Below are 23,404 nucleotides of genomic sequence, written 5' to 3' on the forward strand. Positions count from 1 at the left end.
TAAATAAAATCTTTTAAAAAAATTAAAATAGGACTTTTATGGATTTTTTCAACCTATTCATCTATTTTTTGATCCTTAGTTCTTTTTTTACTTTTGTGAAATTATTCTCTTGCTTTTCCTCTTCCTCTTTTGTTTTCTTTGTGAGATTTTCACTCTGCAAGCTCTGTCCTCTATCTCCTGTGTTGGATATAGCATTGTAGCACTGTAACTGTATATATACTGATGATTCCTCTGTATCTACAGCACGCACCTTTTTTTTGAGTTTCATATGTCTGTTTTCACATGTTTGGTTCAGCTTTCCACTTGACTTATATCACAGGCCCATTTAATTCAGGGCCACGTCACAGGCCTAATACAGTGAAAACAGGAGTCTTTTGCTGGCCAGTTTAATGTGTCTTTGTGTGAATTAGCAGATGTAGCCCATGGCAAGCAGAACTCCGGCTGGATTTCAGCTCCTGTTTTTTTCCCCTTGGTGGGACACGGTCTATCTAATTGTACTACAGAAGGGTACTCAACTATAATTCTTGAGTTTTTCTCCTCCTTTCTCTCTCCTGCTTACTGCCTTAATTCAGCCTGTCATGGTTTTTGGTCTAATCCCCTTATCTTTAGTCTTTCTTTTCCCTGTCTTTACTTTTTCTCCATTTAGGTCATCATTCTGAGATGGAACTCTGGTGAACTCACCAATTAGTGTATTCACGTGTTCTCTGTTCTTTCATACAAAATGTGAACATCTTAGCATTGCACACAAAAGCTTGTCCTGATCTGGCCCTTGCATACATTTTCAACATCACATTTTTAATGTCCTACATTTTCACACCACACTAAGCTATTAAGTGTCTCTGGTTTTCTCTGCCCATGTTGCTTCTGGGCCTTACCTTAAAACATGCTTTTCCTAGAGTAGTATCTTTCCATTACTCTTGTCTGATTGGCTAATTTTTGTTGATCTTTCAGGGCTTTTCTTAATTGTTATCTTTTCCAGGAATCCTTCCCTGATGCCCATGGTCCTGGCTAGATGTTCTTCCTTTGTTCGATCATGTATGGTTTTGTCATGCGTAGCCGTTGTGTTTGTGCTGTACAGAATTTATTTGCTTGTCTACTGGTTCGATTTAAAGCTTCTGAGAGCAGACAGTATATTTTTAATTTCTGTTCTTCTGGGCCCTAGGGTAACAGTTTTAAATTCTACTCCTGAGATCCTTAAATGCTTTCTAAAAGTTTGTTGTTATTGTTGTTTTGGCTCTTTACCCTCTTCTTGGTGCTCCCACCATTACCTCCTCAGTATCCTTCCCTTCTCTATTTTTTTTTTAAATATATGTATTCACCCAAGATTTTATTTATTTAATTAAATGTTATGTGTTTGAATGAAAGGAGAAAAATAAGGAACAGAAAAAAGAAAAGGGGGAGGAGAAGAATTTTAGAGAAAGAAAGGTGAAAGAAAGTCTAAATTTTAAGGCTAGCTCAATGCCTAAAATAGTAGGCATTGAAGAAACAATGGTTGGTTAATCAATTCAGATGTTTGTGTTGATAGATTGACACTGAAATGAAATGCCTAGCATGACTAATCCAATGTACCAGTTTACTCCCTTTTCCTCCAACATAGCACAGGTTTTTTTTCTAGGGTTTTTTTTTTTTTTAAGCAGACTGCTTGTTCTGCCTGAAATTTCCTATTCTTCCTTCTAAGTGGTATTTAATAAATTTTTATGGAGTTATGGGATGAATATGACTTGGTAAAAGTATTTATTGTTATCATTACAGCCTCTGGGTCCTAAAGGGTCAACTTTTTTGGGTACAGTTCTACTATGAATTTACTTTGTAAGTCAGAGTTAAAAAGAACAATTTCAATTAGTCTATTTTGGCTTTACTGATGAACCATAATTTATCTTAGCTAGGCTAACTCATGTAGCTGTTGCTAACGCTTGTTCAACTAGGTAATTTGTGTAATTATTTTCAACCTGATGTAATGTTTTTCTTTTTCAGCTTGTGAAACTTTGTATTGTGATGATTGATACCGGAAAGGCCTTTTGTGTTGCAAATAAACAGTTCATGAATGGGATTCGAGACCTGGCACAATATTCTAGTAATGATGCTGTAGTTGAGGTTAGTATTATTAAAATTAGTTAATATGATAAATTCAACAAAATATTAAAGAACTATGCATCCATTTACCTTATTAGTAGTTTTAGTGGTCCTTAAAATTAGGAATAGAAAAGCTGTCACCTACTGGTGTTGTATAATTCTGTTTTCTAATACAGTTAGAAGTTGATGGTTGATTTGCATTGTGAATATAAGTTTACTTCTGCTAGGTGAGCTGGATCATTTACAAGAGGACCCGAGCAGGGAGAGGAGGACTACGCTTACTAGTAGGAGCTTTTAGGGCAAGCAGAGAGCATTTAAATCTTAAGAATAGTATCTAACTATGTATGGGTTTGCACAGCAAAGCTCTTGTCAGCTAGCTGTGCTGGGTTAACTTAGGCCCCTTGCTATACTGTGTGGTGTTATGATAATTCTTCCATGCGGAATAATACCTGGTTAGGTAATGGGCATGCTTTGATGATTATTTGATTCATGGATGTCTAAATGGGCACAGTCTTGATACACTCAATTTTGCCTTTAGGCTTATATGTGCCATTATTATTTGTTAGCTTACTCCTATTGATATGGCAGTACTAATTCTTTGACTATTCTTGGGTTTTATGTTACCTACCACATGTACATTTGTCCTCTTTGCAGAGCATGCCCATGAGGCAATACCATGAAATCATCCTCAGAAGTAAATGTTACTTTGTAACAGTGTAACTAGATCTTTCTGTCAGAAATGCAGAAGTAACATTTTTGTGACCTATTTTCGTGGCTCTTAAATGACTTAGTTTTTCTTTTGGTTTCTTTCTCCATAGACAAGCTTGACCAAGTTTTCTGACAGTCTTCAAGAAATGATAAATTTTCACACAGTAAGTGTCAGTAAGTAGGTGTTACTATGACCATGTAAATATTTAGTACTTTCTTTGAATGGCGGTATTTTATAAAATTACTTGTTATAATTCAGTAACTTTGATTAACCAGCTTCTTAGTTCATGGATCTAAAATGTATGTATGTGAGTGTGTGTGTGTGTGTGTGTGTGTGTATGTATGTGTATGAGAGAGAGACATTTATTTCTCTCTTTTTTAAAGATTTATTTATTTGACAGAGACACATTGAGAGAGGGAACACAAGCAGGGGGAGTGGGAGAGGGAGAAGCAGGCTTCCCACTGAGCAGGGAGCCCAATGTGGAACTCAATCCCAGGACCCTGGGATCATGACCTGAGTCAAAGGCAGATGCTTAACAACTGAGCTACCCAGGCGCCCCTATTTCTCATTCTAATATAGTGAACTTAATATGGGTGACATATATACCCATAAAAGTTATCTTTTTTGTTTCAATTGTGCCTTTGTGAGTTAAGGAATTATTTTAAGAATGAAGAAGTAAAAGCCATTTTTCTAAATTTACTTGTTTCTTTTAAGATGCTTCAAGTATATCCCCTTTGTCTAATCAGTTGCCAGTATTAAAGACTGCTGCATTCTTCGAGCTATTTATTTATTTATTTATTTATTTATTTATTTTATTTATTTTTAAAGATTTTATTTATTTATTTATTTGACAGAGAGAGAGATCACAAGTAGGCAGAGAGGCAGGCAGAGAGAGAGAGAGAGAGAGAGGAGGAAGCAGGCTCCCCGCTGAGCAGAGAGCCCGATGCGGGACTCGATCCCAGGACCCTGAGATCATGACCTGAGCTGAAGGCAGCAGCTTAACCCACTGAGCCACTCAGGCGCCCCATCTTTGAGCTATTTATATGTGCATTTAAGATTTGAGGACTTTTATTCTAGTCATTCATGTCCTTAGTGATTTTCACACCTTAGTGTGGTGTGAAAATGTATGACATTAAAAATGTGATGTTGAAAATGTATGCAAGGGCCAGATCAGGACAAGCTTTTGTGTGCAATGCTAAGATGTTCACATTTTGTATGAAAGAACAGAGAACACTGTTCTTTTAAAAAAAAAAAAGATTTTATTTATTTATTTGACAGAGAACACAAGTTGGCAGAGAGTCAGGCAGAGAGAGGGGGGAAGCAGGGTCCCCACTGAGCAGAGAGCCTGACTTGGGGCTCGATCCCAGGACCCTGAGATTATGACCCGAGCCAAAGGCAGAGGCTCAACCCACTGAGCCACCCAGGCGCCCCATCTTTGAGCTATTTATATGTGCATTTAAGATTTGAGGACTTTTATTCTAGTCATTCATGAGGGCAAAAGGTGCTGATTTTTTTTTTCTGTTTAACTTTGTTAAGAACATTATTTATTTATTTTAAAAATTATGTTATTTTAGTCACCATACAGTACATCATTAGTTTTTGATGTAGTGTTCCATGATTCATTGTTTGCATATAACATCTAGTGCTCCATGCAGTATGTGCCCTCCTTCATGCCCATGACTGAGCTCACTCATCCCCCTGCCCCCCTCCCCTCTAGAACCATCAGTTTGATTACTGGAGTCCATAGTTTCTCATGGTTCGTCTCCCACTCTGATCCTCCCCCTTCATTTTTCCCTTCCTTTTCCTAATGTCCTCCATGCTATTCCTTATGTTCCACAAATAAGTGAAACCATATGATAATTATCTTTCTCTGTTTGACTTATTTCACTTAGCATAATCTTCTCTAGTTCCATCCATGTTAATGCAAATGTTGGGTATCCATCCTTTCTGATGGCTGAAGAAGATTCCATTGTATATATGGACCACATCTTCTTTATCCATTCGTCTGTTGAAGTGCGTCTCAGCTCCTTCCACAATAGAACATTTATTTTTATGATTATAACCAGTGCAATAAAGCCTGAAGTCAAAATTAAAAAAACTAAAAGATTTAAGGGCTTTTATCCCTCAAGAATGAGGGATATATACTACTTTTAGAATGTCAGGAAATTCCTTTATAAATTTTGGAAAAGTTTACTGAAAATGTAGTAGCTTTTAAGTTATGTACTTCTTTTAAAAACAATTTTTATTGAGGTATAATTGACATTATATTGATTTCATATGTACAATGATTCCATGTAACAATTCTATATTTGCATATATTGCAAAATGATTACCATAGTAAACTCCAGTTAATGTTTCACCACATATAGTTAAAAGTTTTTTTTCTTGTGATGAGAACTTTCAAGACCTACTCTCTTACCTAATTTTAAATATGTGGTGTATTATTATTATTATTTTTAAAAAGATTTTATTCATTTATTTGAGGGCAGGGGAGGAGCAGAGGGAGAGGGACAGGAAAACTCTTCACTGAGCTCAGAGCCAGATGTGAGATCACGACCTGAGCTGTAATCAAGAGTCGGCTGCTTAACTGACGAAGCCACCCAGGCACCTATGCAGTATGGTATTATTAACTATAGTCATCATGGTGTTTGTTACATTCCCACAACATACTCCTTTTATAACTAGAAATGACCCCCATTACCCCCTACCCCTGCCTCAGGCAGCCACCAGACCCGTCTGTTCTCCATAGCCTTAAACTTGTTTTTTGTTGTTATTTAAAAAATTTTATATCTGAGTGCAATCATACAGTATTTATCTTTTTCTCTCTGACTTATTTCACTTAGCATAATGGCTGAAAGGTCCATCCATTTTGTTGCAAATGGCAGAGGTTCATTATTTTTTATGGCTAAGTAGTATTGCATTGTATGTGTATCTATCTATCTAAATCTTTTTTTTTTTTTTTAAAGATTTTATTTATTTATTTGACAGAGAGAGATCACAAGTAGGCAGTGGGCAGAGAGGCAGGCAGAGAGAGAGAGGAGGAAGCAGGCTTCCCGCTGAGCAGAGAGCCCGATGCGGGGCTCGATCCCAGGACCCTGGGATCATGACCTGAGCCGAAGGCAGAGGCTTAACCCACTGAGCCACCCAGGTGCCCCATGTATCTATCTATCTATACACACATATTTATCTATGTATCTATATCTTCTTTATCTGTTCATCCATTGATGGACCTTTAGGTTGTTTTCATATCGTGGCTATTGTAAATAGTTCATGTTTTCACTTTCTTCTCCTAATAGAATTGCTGGATCATGTAGTAGTACTAATTTTAATTTTTTGAGGAGCCTCAATACTGTTTTCTATAGTGGCTGTACAAATTTGCATTGCCACCAACAGTGCATAAGGGTTCCCTTTTCTCTGTAACCTCATCAACATTTGTTATTTCTTGTCTTTTTTTGTTTTCTTGTCCTTTTGATAATGGTCTTTCTAACAGGGATGAGGTGGTGTCTCATTGCAATTTGATTTACATTTGATGATTAGTGATGAAGAACATCTTTTCATGTATCAGCCATCTGTATGTTTGTTTTTGGAAACATGTCTATTCAGACCCTCTGCCCATTTTTTAATCAGATTTTTTTTTTTTGCTATTGTATGAGTTTTTAATATTAATCCCTTATCAGATATATGATTTGCAAATATCTTCTGCTATTCAGTAAGTTGCTTTTCTCACTTTGTTGTTGGTTTCCTTTGTAGTGCAGAAACTTTTCAGTTTGATGTAGTACCATTTGTTTATTTTTATGTTTGTTGCCTTTGCTTTGGTGTCAAATCCAAAAACGTTACTGCCAAGACTTACATCAGGGAGCTTATTGCCTGTGTTTTCTTCTGGGAGTTTTATGGGTTCTGGTCATACATTCAAGTCTTTAATCTATTTTGGGTTTATTTTGTTTTATATGCTTCTTACAATTTTTTAAAGAGCTTAAAGTGTATGGCTGTTATATAATTATTTGGTGCTTCAAAGTTTATTAGCAGCTGTTTATAACAAGAATATCAACACTTAACGTTCTTTAAATTCTGCTAAGGTTTGGTTCTTAATTTGATATGCTTTTTTGGTCAACAAAGTAAGGATAAAGTTATCTGATAATATTTTAATTGTACTTCAAATTTTATCTGTATAAAAACTATCATGTACAGGGGCGCCTGGGTGGCTCAGTGGATTAAGCCGCTGCCTTCGGCTCAGGTCATGATCCCAGGGTCCTGGGATCGAGTCCCGCATCGGGCTCTCTGCTCAGCAGGGAGCCTGCTTCACTCTCTCTCTCTCTCTGGCTGCCTCTCTGTCTACTTGTGATTTCTCTCTGTCAAATAAATAAATTAAAAAAAAAAAACTATCATGTACAAGTACTGCTTCATTTTCTGATTTTAGGTCTTTGGGGTATATATCCAGGTATGGAATTACTGGTTCATATGGTACTTCTATACTACTTCCTTCTGGAGGAGCCACTAAATTGTTTTTCACAGAACCTGTACCATTTCACATTCCCACCAGCAATGTATGAATATTCCAGTTTTTCACATTCTTGTCAACATTTACTATTTTCCATTCTTTTGATCATAGCTATCCTAGTAGGTATGAAGTATTGTCTCACTGAGTTTTGATTTGCATTCCTCTAATGCTTAATATAGTTGAGCATGTTTTCATGTGCCTATTGGCCATTTGTAGATCTTCCGTCATCCTTACCATTCAACTCCTTTGACCATTTTAAAATTGGAATTTTTAAAATTGAATTTTTTGTATATTTTGGATATTAAACACTTATCAGATAAGTGATATATCAATATTTTCTCCCATTCTGTAAGTTGTCTTTTCACTTTCTTGATAATGTCCTTTGCACAAAAGTTAATTTTGATGAAATTCAATTTATCTATTTTTTATGTTGCTTTGCTTTTGGGGTCATATCCAAAAATCCATCACCAAATCCCAGATGATGAAGATTTATTCCTTCAGTGTCTTCTAAGAGTTTTATGGTTTTAGCTCTAATGTTTTGACCAATTTGTTTCTTTTCTTTTCTTTTTTTTTTTTTGGTAAAGATTTTATTTATTTATTTGATGGACAGAAATCACAAGTAGGCAGAGAGGCAGGCAGGGGTGGGGGGGCGGGAAGCAGGCTCTCTGCTGATCAGAGAGCCCCATGCAGGGCTCTATCCCAGGACCCTGGGATCATGACCTGAGCTGAAGGCAGAGGCTTTAATTCACTGAGCCACCCAGGCGCCCCTGACCAATTTGTTTCTTTTGTTTCTTATTAGTTCTCTTTTTGCTTTCTGTTGGATTTAGATGTCAAAATATAGTATGTTTGATTTCTTTTTAAATCAAGTAATTGCTTGTGTTTAAACTTCAAACTATTACATTAAACTTTACATTTACGTTAAACTTCAAACTATAGTGAGAATTAATTTTGGGGGGATAAAAGCTGTTGATTTGAAATTAACCTGAAAGGTTAAATGTTGGGGCACCTGGGTGGCTCAGTGGGTTAAAGCCTCTGCCTTTGGCTCAGGTCATGATCCCAGGGTCCTGGGATGGAGCCCTGCATTGGGGTCTGCTCAGCAGGGAGCCTGTTTCCCTTACCCCCTCTCTCTCTGCTTGCCTCTCTGCCTACTTGTGTTCTCTGTCAAATAAATAAAAAATCTTAAAAAAAGAGAAAAAGTTAAGGTGATGCCACCTAAAGATTAGTAAATATGGGAGCAGTTGTTGCCCCTGATGCTGGAGAAACAAAAGGGAAAGTGGTGTTTCCCAGAACCCCTCAGTACTGCACTATTGAGAATACGGCCATTGTTACCTGGCCAGGAAGCCAGAAGCTTGCCTTCTTGGGACTTCTTCCAGAGTCAAGGAGCCTGTAGTCCCCTTGAAACTGCCTAGGTTGGTCAGCAGTGCTGCTGGTAGTTGGTGTGGCTCACAGTTGCTCACTGATGGCGGTGTCAAACAGAAGCAGAAAAAAACTGGCCTCCTCTATGTCTTGCCTCTTAATCTAACACTGGCTTCCATTGGCAGCACCTAACCTCTTCATATGCGAGAAGGCCTAGGAAATACACTTTGCAGACTTCTAGTACCTGGCAGTATAGAGGAGGAGTCCATGGAAGGGTGATACAATGGTGAAGACCAACAATTAACCGTCATACCAAACATAAAGGCTATAATTTGAAAATAGTTTTGGTGGGGATGAGCATTTCTGAGTCTTTTCCAGACAAATCTAGTTTTCACCTTCACAGGACATAACAGGATGAATCTAGAGGTTGGTGGCAGGGTCGTAGCAAGGTGGGGAAATAGCCGTTTTCCAGTCTTTGCTTTAATAATAAAAACCAGTTGCACTGAGGAAAAAAATTATTTTTGGCAGGCAAATTATTGTGCAGCTTAATGATTTTTATCCTTAAAACTTCTTATATGATTTTTCTTTTTTCTGTATTCTCCATATCTAGTATATTAGCAAAATACACCCCAATCCATCTAGCAGTAGCACCTCCAAGTCTAAACTACTACCACCTCTTGTTTAGGATTATAGCCTCCCAACTTGTGTTTCTTCTTCTTTTCTTGTCTTTCTACAATGAGTTCTTCTTCTTCTTCTTTTTTTTAATTTTATTTATTTAAGATTTTATTTATTCATTTGACAGAAAGAGAGAGATCACAAGTAGGCAGAGCAGCAGGCAGAGAGAGAAGGGGAGAAGCAGGCTCCTTGCTGAACAGAGAGTCAGGCGAGGGGCTCAATCCCAGGACCCTGAGATCATGACCTGAGCCAAAGGCAGAGGCTTAACCCACTGAGCCACTCAGGTGCCCCTCTACAATGAGTTCTGTATACAGCAGCCAGGAAAAGATTTAAAAAAATTTTATATTCACTATGTTATATATTATATTTTTGTTTTTATTTTCTATTTTTATTTTGTTATATTTATTTTTGAAAGAGCGTGAGTGAGTATGGTGGGGGACAGAGGGAGAGAGAGCTCTTAAGCAGGCTCCACATTCAGCATGGAGCCCGATGTGAGGGTCGACCCTGAGATCATGACCCAGCCAAAATCAAGCCGACTGAGCCACTCAGGCACGCTGTCAGGAAGAACTATAAAAATATAAATTAACAGGGGCGCCTGGGTGGTTCGGTGGGTTAAAGCCTCTGCCTTGGACTCGGGTCGTGATCTCAGGGTTCTGAGATCTAGCCCCGTATCGGGCTCTCTGCTTGTTGGAGAGCCTGCTTCCCCCACCCCCCCCCGCCCCCCTGCCTGCCTCTCTGCCTGCTTGTGATTTCTTTCTCTGTGTGTCAGGTAAATAAAGAGAATATTAAAAAAAAAAAAAAAAAATATATATATATATATATATATATATATATATATATATATATGTATATGTATGTATATATATAAATTAACAGCATTCCACTGTTCTAGATTCCCATCACACTCAAAGTAAAATCCATTATAACCATGGTCTACCAAGTCCTATGACCAGCCTTTTGCTGATAACTCCCTGATCTCATCTCAACTCTGTGCTTGGCTGAAGCTACTTGGACTCTCTTTAACATCAAAGTAGCTCTCCTCTTAGGCCCTTTGCACTTGCTATCTATTCTGTGCGGAATGTTCTTTCTTCATATCTATCTGTGGCTGTTTTCGTTATAATATTCCTTCTCTTCCTAACACCTTTTTTAGGTCACAACCTCTCAGAGAAACCTTCTTGACCATGTTATGGTCACTTTTATGTTATTTTACTGTTTTTTATACACATACGCACATACCTGAGTGTGCACACCAGACACACACAATGATGTACAGATATGTGGCCTTGTTCTTAAGTGTATGTATGTGCCTAATTTATTGTCTGTTCTAAGTTCCATGACTGTAGACACTTTGTTATATTAATCTCTGCTACTACTACCTGGAAGATTCATAGTAGAAAGTAGTTACTCACAACAGAGTTAAGGAGACCGAGGTTATGAAGTTATTAAAATTCTTAAGTGTTTTTTAATAGTCATTAAATGAGTATAAATTTTTAAAATCAGTGACAGCACACACTGGGTAGATAATTAAAAGTGATGTTTAAAAATTTTTCTTTTATTATTTCTGGCACTTGAAAAACTTCAGAATCTCTGTTTTGACTGTAAAATTTATGTTGCTTTAAAATTAATTAGCAAATGGGACACCTGGATGGCTGGTTAAATTTCTACCTTTAGCTCAGGTCCTGATCTCATAGTCCTGGGATCAAGCTCTGCAGGGAGTCTGCTTCTCCCTCCTTCTCTGCCTCTCCCCACTGTTTGTGTTCTCTCTCTCTCTCTCTCCCTTTCTGAAATAAATAGAATCTTAAAAAAAAAATAATTTGCAAACCAACAGATTACTTTCTGTCTGCCTATCTGCTCAGAGGTCTTAAGGCTGTAGGTTGGTGAGCTTGTGTGTGTTTGTGTATGTACTGTATATGTATATATAGAAAGCTCTGAAAGTACACTGAGGTGTCAAATAATTTTCTAATTTTATCTGCATATTTTTTTATAACATCTCAGAAATTTTCCCACTGATAGATAAAAGTATGAAATTGTAAGACCTTGGTTTAATTTAATATTCTTTCCTTTTATAGTTGCTATGCTGTCTGTTTTACCTGGCCTTTTGGTTTCTTGTTAACAAGTACTTCTAATTTTTCCCAGGAGAAGTGACTTGTGTGTACTTGAATCAGAGTTCTTATATATGAGGCAAAGATTCTTCCTCAATCATAATACTACATACTTCACCTTAACTCGAATATAGACAGGGATGACATACTTCTTGTTTACTATAATATCCCTCGTACTTGCATAATTCTTTTTTTTAAAAAAGATTTTATTTATTTATTTATTTGACAGAGAGAGAGAGAGAGAGAGATCACAAGTAGGCAGAGAGGCAGGCAGAGAGAGAGGGGGAAGCAGGCTCCACCCTGAGTGGAAAGCCCGATGTGGGGCTCAATCCCAGGACCCTGGGACCATGACCTGAGCCAAAGGCAGAGGCTTTAACCCACTGAGCCACTCAGATGGCCTACGTGCATAATTCTTATCCTGGGGAGATCATTTAATTTTTCTGAGCTTTATGCTCTTCCTCTGTAAAATGAATGGGCTTTACTAGATGACTTTTAGTTATAAATATTACAAAGATTACAAAGCATTATTTATTATAAGATTTAAATATGATCTCAGAGCCATTTGTTAATATGTGGGAAAAGCCTTGCTACATAAAATGCTTTATTTTAGTAGCATTCTCTACAATGAATTTTAATTACATAGCATTACAGGGTGAAGAAGGCTTTATAGGATATGACAAAACTGCCTTCTAAAATGTAATAAATGCTGGAATCTGCTCACAGTCTATAGCAGACTTTGTAACACTTAGGTTTTGGTGTATCAATTTGTGTCAGGATAAAAAGCTGGATATTTTACAGATGTCATTTATGAATAACTTTATGTGTTTAAATAAATGTTTGAAATAATAGAGCCATTTGTGTTTTTAGCCAAGTAAGATTAAATATAGATTGGGCTGGGCACCTGGGTGGCTCAGTGGGTTAAGCCGCTGCCTTTGGCTCAGGTCATGATCTCAGGGTCCTGGGATCGAGGCCGGAATCAGGCTGTCTGCTCAGCAGGGAGCCTGCTTCCCTCTCTCTCTGCCTGCCTCTCTGTCTACTTGTGATCTCTCTCTGTCAAATAAATAAATAAAATCTTTAAAAAAAAAACATAGATTGGGCTTAGATCATTTGGTTGTTTAAAAAAATTATTTGGATTTTTTTGTGGTTTCTGTAAAAGTGGATGTTATTGTTCCTTTTTCCTTACAGAATCAGAATTCCCTAGGGTTCCATTTTAACTCATGTCTTTAGAAGATGCAACTCTTGACTTTTCCAGAGCAGGTCATATGTGCTACATTCTATTATGTATTGGAGCTGACTTGAATTCTGACTTGTTTTTCTGGAAATTAGAGATTTCTATAACTTTACTGATGACTCTCTTGGATTCTAATTTGCTATTGGTGTAAGGAATTTGAATATTTATTTGATTATTACCTTTGCTGAATGAAGCTTTAAGGTTGAATTGCTATATAAATTCTATAAAATGTGTAATTCTTTGCTTAGTTTTTTGGTAAGTTTGAGTTTCCATATTATAGCTGTCTACTCATTCACTCAATAGATGGTTTCATGCAAGTGTCATGTCCTGTCTGGGAGTTGGTGAAAAATGTTTAGATTTTTAAAATGGAATTATGTTAAAGTAATTAATAAATATTTAATAAATAAAAAATTCTTTTTAATAGAATTATGTTAAAATAAAACACATAGTATTAGGGACAATATTACACATTGAGTTTGTATAACACTTATAAATATTTAATATATATATATTTTTAAAGATTTTATTCATTAGAGAGAGAGAGAGCGAGTGTACCCTTGCACAAGCAGGGGGAGGGACAGAGGAAGAGGGAGAAGTGGACTCCTGGCTAAGCAGAGAGCTTGGTGTTGGATTTGATCCCAGGACCCTGGGATCATGACCTGAGCAGAGGGCAGACGCTTAGCTGCTTAACTGATTGAGTACCCTAAGCGGCCCCCAATAATAGTTTGTTTACCAAACAGACACAGGCTGTGTTTTCCACCCAGGCACCCTAAAAAATATTTTAATGAGAATCTTGAGCTAGCTTCCATGAACATAACTTTTTAACAAAAATAGGTCTTGTGCATGAAATAGTTTCAGGCAATTCCTGATTAAGATTTTGAAATTGATGATCTTTTCAAATTCTTGGTCATTGTCACTGATGAGAATGTTGTCTGCATAAGTAGGCATATTTGTGAAAGGCAGGTGAGTGTTCATTTCCCTTTGCTCCTGATTGACAGGAATTTATTTATTGCCCCTTCCTCCTGATTGATAGGACCTTTTTTATCCCATAATTAGAATTTAAGTAATTTTTTATCTCTAAGTTGTCCTTTAAAGGAGTAATCATTCATTAAGTTGAGGTTCTCCCCCCCTTTCATTGACATATGTAATGCTTGAATTTTCCTGGCTAAACTGAATAGATTTTGAATAAAGTAATGATGAACCTTTTTCGGAGGTATATACAGAAGTTGGTTTACCTACTTTTTCTTCCTTTAATCCTTAATTAACTTTGAATAATTCTCTTTGTGGATGTAGATTATAACACTGACTCCTCAGTGATTCATTCTCAGCCTCTTCCTTCCAACACTCTGAATCCACACAGTTTGTTAGTGTATGTTAATTGTCAAAAATATCAAGGATTGCTTGAAAGAAGTTAATCAGTTTGCAGAATTTTACTTAAGCCATATTTTAAAGTCAATAATTAGCATTAGCCAAATCTGTAAGTTGAGATTTATTCTTCCTAAACTTTTTGAATTCACTTATTTATTTATTATTATTATTATTTTTAAAGATTTTAGTTATTTATTTGACAGAGAGAGATCACAAGTAGACCTAGAGGCAGGCAGAGAGAGAGGTAGAGGGAAGCAAGCTCCCTGCTGAGCAAAGAGCCCGATGCGGGACTCGATCCCAGGACCTGAGCCGAAGGCAGCGGCTTAACCCACTGAGCCACCCAGGCGCCCTTGAATTCACTTTTAACTTATAAACTGAGGTATAGTTCCTCCTTTGGACAGCCAATATGTTTTGTTTGAAACAGCAGAGAGTGATATTCTCATATCCCTTCTTTTTTTTTTTTTTTTAAAGATTTTATTTATTTATTTGACAGGCCGAGATCATGAGTAGGCAGAGAGGCAGTCAAAGAGGCAGGAGGAAGCAGGCTCCCTGCTGAGCAGAGAGCCTGATGGGGGCTGGATCCAAGGATTCTGGGATCATGACCTGAGCTGAAGGCAGAGGCTTTAACCCACTGAGCCACCCAGGCGCCCCTCTCATATCCTTTCTTTACCAAAAAGCTAAAAATGGATAAACCAAAGGTTTTGAATATTTTGTTTAGATTCATACATTATTTTGATAACATTTAGCTTGGAATTTATATCTGCACACAAACTTTTACTTTATGAAAAGATGTTTTGTGAAATTATGTCTTACTAGATCTTCAGAGTTTTCCAAATGAATTTTTAGCAGAAATTTACCTCTTGTTGTCATTGTGACAGCAGTATCAGTATGGAATATTATAATGTCTCCATAATATAATCTTTTTTTGTTTTAGAGTTTTCTTCTGGCATTTTGAGTATTTCATCCCTAGGAGTTTGTTTTGGTACTTTGCAAAAACAATCAATGGCTTTGCAAGAAAATCTTCTATGCAGACATTTCAACCATTGCTGTTAACTTCAGCATAGTTCTTAACATGTAGAATCATCACTCAACAATAAACACTTCTGAAAAAGTTTTCTTCTGGATTAGTGATTGTTGTGTTTATTGAGCATGCTGTCAAGTGCATCTGTTCTGTTACTCAAATGTGGTACCTTTTTAATTTCCTTTGCCTATTTGGAAATTATGAAGTTTTGACATTGTCCTTGCAAGCTAATATATTGTGCAATTTTGCAATTGTATGAGGCATTCTGGCTCTAGCTCTTACTTGGGTAGTCTTGTAACTAACTGCTTTTTTTTTTTCTTTGTAACTGGTTTCTTAATCTGATATTGTTGTGACTGGTCTCATAAAAGAACTTTGTCTCTTATTTTGTGTTTGCAGAACTTTAGAGTACAAATCTTTCTGTATGAAATGGATGTTTTGTGTTGAAGTCCTGTATGGTTTGCTTCTACCATGATTCATTTAATGTCTTTGCTAAATGACTTTATCAAAGAAGATAATTTGGGCCATTGTGTTTGTATTCTGAATGTGATCACTTTCCAGCACTATTTATTGAAAAGTTTGTCCATCATGGTGGGAAAACAATGAGTAAAAAATCTCCTTAAGTATGAAAATGAAACAATATATGTCTTAAGGTTCAGAAATTGATATGTATATATGTATTTTTCTGCATTCTTAAAATGTTTTAAAATTATGTTGAAAGATAAAATGAACATTTAATAAATAAAATAGAAAATAATAATTCATTTTAGTAAATGCAATAAATGTTACTCTTATGTAAGATCAGAAAATCAAATTTTCAAAGTGTTTTAGATCTGTAAATGCCTACAATCCCATTTAAATGTTTATGTGCATCTGTTTATTTCAATTTTTTATTTAAATTCGAGTTAGTTAACATATGGTGTAATATTAGTTTCAGGGGTGGAATTTAGTGATTCATCACTTATGTGTAACCCTCAGTGCTTATCACAACAGATTATGTGCATTTAATTTCACTTCAAAAATAAATGTTTTTTAATAATTAAAAAGAAAACAATGAAATTTCATCAAGAGTCAGAGTTTGGCTAATTAATATCAAAAGCCAATAATAAATATCAAGAAGTAATAGTCCAAAAAATAATCGATTGTATTCTAATAGGAATACCTCATATAAATGATGATGATAAGGAAACAGCCATACAAAGCTTATAAGTAGGAGAAATATGAAAAATAAGAGCACATTAATAGCAAAAATTTATGAAGAGGCAAAGAAAGATGAAATATTTTAACAGTGAGCACAAAGCCAAGAAGTGATGACAAACAAATTGTGACTAAAATAATTTTGGATGATTCAAATGGTAACACCAGGGGGAAAGTTACATAATTTTGTTTAAGTAATAATTACTGTATTTAAATACTTTACAGAGCAAGTCAGACAAATAAAATATAATTTTAGCAAAGATGTAATTTTAGCAGTTGGTAATTTTTGAATGGTTGTACCAAATAGAACACCCTACTGTGTGGCTCCATTGGTTAAGTGTCTGACTCTTGATTTCAGTTCAGGTCATGATCTCACAGTTGTGAGATTAGGCCTGGCATTGGGCTCTATGCTGAGCATGGAGCCTGTTTTTAAGATTCTCTGCCTCCCTCTCCCTCTTTTAAAAAAACAAGAACAAAACCCAAAACCCTTATAAACACTAATATCTTATGTAAGACTATTGACATCTTACTTATTTCTGGCTGTTTAAACACCCCAACATTTGGTGACCTAAAACAACTATTGTCATGTGTTTGGGTAGGGGTTGGAGGGGACAGCTTGTCTGTACATCAGTTGGTTTTGGTTGAGTGGCTTGTGTGGGTGGCTGGAGGATCGAGCATGTCTGGTGTCTCATCTGGGGTGGCTAGAATGGCTGGGACTGGCCTGGCTTCTCCTGCCCTTTGGAGTCTTTCATTCTTTAGGGCTTTTCTCTTACAATGTGGGTCTGTCTCCAGCACGGTAGTCAGACTTCTTAATGTGATAGCTGGTTTTTCTTAAGGCCTAGGCCTGGAAATGACACAAAATCATTTCTGCTACATTCTTTTGGTCAAAGCAAGACACAAGGGTACCCCAGATTCATTGTAAAGGGAAATTAACTCTACTTTTTGGTGGGAGAATACCATGTACATGGAGGGATGAGAAGACTTCTTGGTGTTCATCTATATATACAGTCCATTGTATCTTTTGATACACCAGTAGGGTGTGCCATGACCCAAGTGTTTGGAACCTTTAGAAAAAATTTTTCCCCATCCCTAAAACTCTCAAACAGGGAGTCTACTTGAGACTCTCCCTCTCCCTCTGCCCTTCCCCTCTGCTTGCTCATGATCTCTCTCAAATAAATAAATAAAATCTTAAAAACATAAAAACATTCAGTGAGTCCATAGCCATAGTCCTATACTCTTCAATAGATTTTGGAAAGGACAGGATGATTATGTCCTGTAGAATTATAGAAGAAAGCGCTGTGGTAGTTGAGTAATATTTAAATGGAAGACAAAGACTATAAACTACAAAATTTATACTTCGAACCAGTGGGACCTAAATGGTAAGAATTGGGAACTTTTCAGTGCCAACTATGAATGTGTAACATGTCTTCAGCTAACTTTCCTAGAGTACTGTTTGCCATGTATAAAGTGCATCTCAGCTTTCATCCTTTCCTGAAAGCAGATGAGATAGTGTTGCTTTTAACCAGGTCTAAGCATGAATGGGGAGTAAACCTGAGTGTAAGCTGTTAGTTTTAAAGACTGATTGAGAGGGTGAGTGGTGGGAGGCTAAGGGAGAGGGAGAGAGAGAATCGTTAAGCAGACTCTCCACGTGGAGCCCAACGTGGGGCTCGATCCCACAATATTGAGATTATGATCTGAGCTTGAAAATTGAGAGTCTGCCACTTAACCAACTGAGCCACCCAGGCACCCAAAGCCATTGGTGTTAAACAGCCATATGTTATCTTTGTATTCAGGTCAGATCCTTTTATAATTAGCAGTAGGTCAAATGATTCATTGTTGATTATTTGCTACATATATATATGTCACTAGAAATAATACTGTTCATGTCCAGAAATAGAATTGAACCTTAGCTTTCGTGTTGGTAGCTACCCTCACCCACCAAATGTCTGACTGTGGCTTTATTATACCCTTCCAGGTTTTGTGGTATAAAACAGAAGACAAGACCTGAGATGTACTCAATTCTGTGGATAAAACCATTTTTTGGGTCTAAAACCTAGGTAAAGTTTTTGGGTGGTCACCAAGCACCTTGAATAAGGTCTGGATCAGAATCCTTAACTAGTGAAGATAGTAGAACACAACACAAGGAAAATGGGGAAATCAGATAAAGGGAGAAAGCTTAGGAAAGAGTTCTACAAACTTCATTTGGTACCTGGCTTCCAGGAACATTGACAAGGCTGTTTTTATTTCAGCCTCTGATTCTTTCAAGTTTTGTCCAGCTTCTTATTTTTAGCATATGAAAAGTAAGGTTGTGAATTCTGCCTCAGGCAGAGTATAGATTAGTGATTTAGGAAATGGAACTAATTGCAGGCAACTCTGTGGAGCAGTTCCGCACAAGAAGAGCAGTAGTTAGCTGGTAGGTTGGCCCAGTGGCATGCAGTTGGCAAGTAGGAGACAACTCTTTACTCAGTTGCTTTTGCATTAACAACATACTTTTCACTGTAGTGGAGGTGTTGAAAATATGTTGTCTAGATAATTGGCAGTTTCCTAAAATACTTCTTAATCCTCTTCAAGTGTATATAAAATTTGGTTGAGGTAATGCTCTGTCTTGGAGAATGTAGATGGTAATGCTTTTATAGTTTTAAAACAGTGACAGTGCTACACAGGAAAACATTGTGTTTTTTTCTCCCTGGAATATATGGATTTTTTAAAGAAGTGCTACTGAGTAATTATATAACCAGCATATGAAATCATATAATTTCGTGTTGACATATATAAACCTCCGTGTAAATGGTCACCTGAGTGAGCATAGTAACAGTTACACCGCAAAAGTTTTCCTATGCCACTTTAGAATTCTGTTTGCCGTCTCCTTATTTCTAGACATTCATTGATCTGCTTTCTATCGTTATTGGTTAGTTTGGCTTTTCTAAATGGAATTAGTGTAATTATTTTGAAACACAGTAGTTTTATGGTTGTCAAATTTTTTTTATTGCTTAATACTATTACACTATATGGATATATCATAATTTATTTATCCATTGACCTGTTGATGCATGTATTAGTTACCTATTACTATACAGTGGATTACCCACAAAATTTAGTGGCTTAAAACAATAAACACTTACTATCATGGTTTCTGGGCCAGGAATTTTTAAAGAGCTGGGTTGCTCTGGCTCAGAGTCTTCTGTAAGATTGCTGTTAAGGTGTTGGTTGGGCCACAGTCAGTTGAAAGCTTTACTGGAGCTGGAGGATCTACTTCCAAGACAGGGCCATGTACATGGCTGTTGGATCCAAGCCTCAGTTCCTCCCAAGGATCCTTCTCCCTGGGCAGGAATTCTTGAATGTCCTTACTACATGGAATGCAATTACTACCTAAACAAGTGATCCAAGAGCAAGGGCAAAGAGAAAGCTGCATTACTCTTCATGACTTAGTCTTCTGTTAGAAGTCACACATTGTCACTTCCTCCAGATTACCATTTGTTAGAAGTATGGTACCATAACCAGCCTTTTCTCAAGGTGAGAAGTATCAGACTCCACTTTTGAAGAGAGCAGTGTTAAAGAATTTGTGGACATATTTTAAAGCTACCACAATGAATATTTGAGTTGTTTCTGGGTTTTGGCTATAAAAAATAAAGCTGCCTATAAAAAATTATGTAAAAGTTTACATAGGTATATGCATTTATTTCTTTTGTGTAAATAGGAGTAGAATGGCTAATTCATAAGGTAGGATTATGTTTAACTTTTTACAAAACTATTTGTATAGTGAAGACTACAAAACATTGCTAAGAAAAATTAAGGGAAGAGCAAAGAACTTATTTTATTATTGTTTATAATAATGTTAATATTCTTTCTTTGTTAAATTAAAAAAAATTTTAACTTCTTCAAAGAAATTAAAGAAAACCTCACAAAATTTGGAAATTGTTTTCTGAAGTTGACTATGTATTTTACAGCAGCCATGTCTGAGAGTTCTGGTTGTTTCACACAATCAGAACAGTTGGTATCGTCATTCTTTTTAAATTAATCATTGTTTTAATTTGCATTTTCTTAATAACTAATGATGCCGAGCATCTTTTTTTGGTGTGTTTATTTTCCATTAGTGTATCTTCTTTGGTGAAATGTCAGATCTTTTGCACATTAAAAATTTCTGGAGTTTTAAAATCTTACTATTATTTAGTTGAAAGAATTCTTTCTGTATTCCAGATACTTTTTTTTTTTTTAAGGATTTTATTTATTTGCCAGAGAGAGAGAGTACACACAAGCAGGCAGAGAGTCAAGTAGAGGCAGCGAGAGAAGCAGGCTCCCTGCCGAGCAAGGAGCCCGATGTGGGACTCGATCCCAGGACCCTGGGATCATGACCTGAGCCGAAGGCAGCCGCCCAACCAACTGAGCCACCCAGGCGTCCCTCCAGATACGTTTTTTTGTCAGATAAATGTTTTGCAGATATTTTCTCTCAGGCTTTTACTTTTTTACTTTTATAACCATATCTTTTGAAGAGCAGTAGTTTTTAATTTTGATTGTCAATTTATTGATTGTCTTTTTTTTATATATAGTTTTCTTTTTGTGTCCTACCAAGAAATGTTTACCGATTTATTCTGTTTAGATTTGTGATCCATTCTGAGTTAAATTTTCTGTATGCTTGCATGGTAAGGGTCAAGGTTTATTTTTTTCAGCATATGACTCTTTAGTTTGTTCTAACACCACTTGCTCAAAAAATTATCTTTCCCATATTGGCACCTTTTGGAAGGCAGCTGTTCTTGCCAGTGTACCACCACATTTTTGGTACCTTTTGTCTAAAAAAAAAGTGTGTGTCATTTTGGGGCTCTATTTAGTTTCACTGATCTTTTTGCTTATCTTTATTCTAATAGGATAATAGCCTAATTACTGTAGCTTTCATAGTAAGCCTTGAAGTCACGTAGTGTAGCTATTCCAGCTTTGTTCCTTTTTATTTTTTATTTTTTTGGAAATTGGCTTGCTATTCTAGGTCTTTTATGTTCTCACATAAATTTTAGAATCAGAGTTTCAGCTTCTTCAGAAAATCTTACTGGGATTTTGAGTGGTGTTGCATTGAATGTATAGATCAGTTTGGTAAAACTTGACATCATACTAGTATTGAGTCTTCCAGTCCATGAACACAATTTGTCTCTCCATTTATTTAAGTTTTCTTTAATTTTCTTCGTAATGTTTTGTAGTCTTCACTGTACAAGTCTTATATATCTTTTGTCAGATAAATGCCCAAGTATTTCCTATTTTTTGATGCTACTGTAAATATATTTTTTAAAGATTTTATTTATTTATTTGACAGACAGAGATCATGGTAGATAGAGAGAGGGGAAGGAAAGCAGGCTCCCTGCTGAGCTGAGCGCCGATGCTGGGCTGGATCCCAGGACCCTGGGATCATGACCTGAGCCAAAGGTGGAGGCTTTAACCCACTGGGTCACCCAGGTGCCCCTACTATAAATATTTTTTAAAGTTTGGTTTCTAATTAGTTGTTGCTGGTATATAGAAATTGATTTATGTATATTGACTTTGTTCCTGTGGCCCTGCTAAATACACTTACTGGTTCTAGTAGACTTTTTTGTAAATTCCATATTATCTGTATTGCCAATTGTATCACCTGTGGATAAAGATAGGTTTATATTCTTCCTTTCTAATATTTCCCCTTTTTTCCATTTTTCTTGCTTACTTGCATTGCTAGGATTTCTAGTACGATGTTGAATAGAAGTGATGAGAGCAGACATTCTTTCCTTGTTCTTGATCATTGCCATTAAGAAGCCTTTCACCACTAAATATGTTAGTGGTAGGTTTTTCATATGTGCCTTTTATTAATTTGAGGAAGTCTCCTTCTATTCCTGGATTCTTGAGAATTTTTGTCAGGAATGGATGTTGTATTTGGTTAAATGCTTTTTGTATCTGTTGAGATAGTCCTGTAGTTTTTGTTTTAGTTTGTTAACATGGCAAATTATAGTCATTGTCTTTAAGTGTTAAATCAATCTCGCAATTCCAAAATAAATCCCAATTAGTTATGATATGTTGTCCCTTTTATATGTTGTTATTATGTATTAGTTACATATTAAGAATTTTTGCATCTGTATTCATGAGGGATATTGAGGGTTCCCTTATTTCCATATGCTTACCAACACTTGTTCTTATCTTTTTGATATTAGCCATTCTGACTTGTGTGAGGTGATAGCTCATTATGATTTTGATTTGCATTTCCCTGATGATGAGTGATGTTGAGAATCTTTCTATGTGCTTGTTGGCCATCTGTGTATTGTCTTTGGAAAAATGTCTACCCAGGTTGTCTGCCAATTTTAAACCAGATTGTTTGTTTTATGTATGAATTCTTTTTTTTTAAGTTTTTTTTTTTTTTAATTTATTTGAGAGGGAGTGAGAGCGAGAGCAAGAGATATCACAAAGGGAGAGAGAAAGGGAGAGGCATACTTCCCACTGAGTGGGGAGCCTGATGTGGGGCTTGATCCCAGAACCCTGAGATCATCACTTGAGTGGAAGGCAGATGCTTAACCAACTAAACCGTCTAGGTGCCCCGTGTATGATATCTTTATGTATTTTGGGTATTAACCCCTTATCAGATATATCATTTGCAAATATCTTCTCCTAGTCAGTATGTTGCCTTTTCATTTTATTGATGATTTCCTTCACCATGCAAAAGCTTTTTAATTTGATGTAGTCACAATTGTTTATTTTTCTTTTATTTCCCTTGCCTGGGGAGATAGAATCAGAAAAACACTAAGGCCAATGTCCAAGAGTTTACTGTCTGTATATTCTTTTAGGATATTTATGGTTTCAGGTATCACATTTAGGTCTTATTCTGTTTTGAGTTTGTTTTTGTGTATGGTGTAAGAAAGTGGTCCGTTTAATTCTTTTGCATGTAGCTATCCAGTTTCCCCAGCAGTATGTATTGAAGAGACTGTGTTTTTCTCTGCTGTATATTCTTATAGATTAATGAAACATGAGTTTGTTTCTGGGTTCTTTATTCTGTTCCATTGATCTGTGTGTATGTTTTTCTGCTAGCACCATAATATTTGATTACTATAGCTTGGTAGTATAGTTTGAAATCTGGGATTGTGATGCGTCCAATTTTGTTCTTTTGCAAGATTGCTTTGGATCTTTGGGGTTCTATACAAATTTTAGGATTGTTTGTTTAAATTCTGTGATAAAT

At 36.3% G+C, this 23,404-nt stretch overlaps 1 protein-coding gene across 4 annotated transcripts in view; it reads left to right on the forward strand.

The window, feature by feature from the left end:
- Positions 1-23,404, forward strand: part of ACAP2 (ArfGAP with coiled-coil, ankyrin repeat and PH domains 2) — a 147,646-nt gene that overhangs the window by 59,480 nt on the left and 64,762 nt on the right. For all 4 annotated transcript variants that reach the window (XM_059391248.1, XM_059391249.1, XM_059391250.1 and 1 more), the window contains exons 3-4: positions 1,975-2,094; positions 2,892-2,945. In XM_059391248.1, coding sequence (XP_059247231.1) covers positions 1,975-2,094; positions 2,892-2,945 — 174 coding nt within the window. The remainder of the gene's footprint in view (positions 1-1,974; positions 2,095-2,891; positions 2,946-23,404) is intronic.

The sequence above is a fragment of the Mustela nigripes genome, chromosome 2 (genome assembly GCF_022355385.1).
Source record: "Mustela nigripes isolate SB6536 chromosome 2, MUSNIG.SB6536, whole genome shotgun sequence".
NCBI lineage: Eukaryota > Metazoa > Chordata > Mammalia > Carnivora > Mustelidae > Mustela > Mustela nigripes.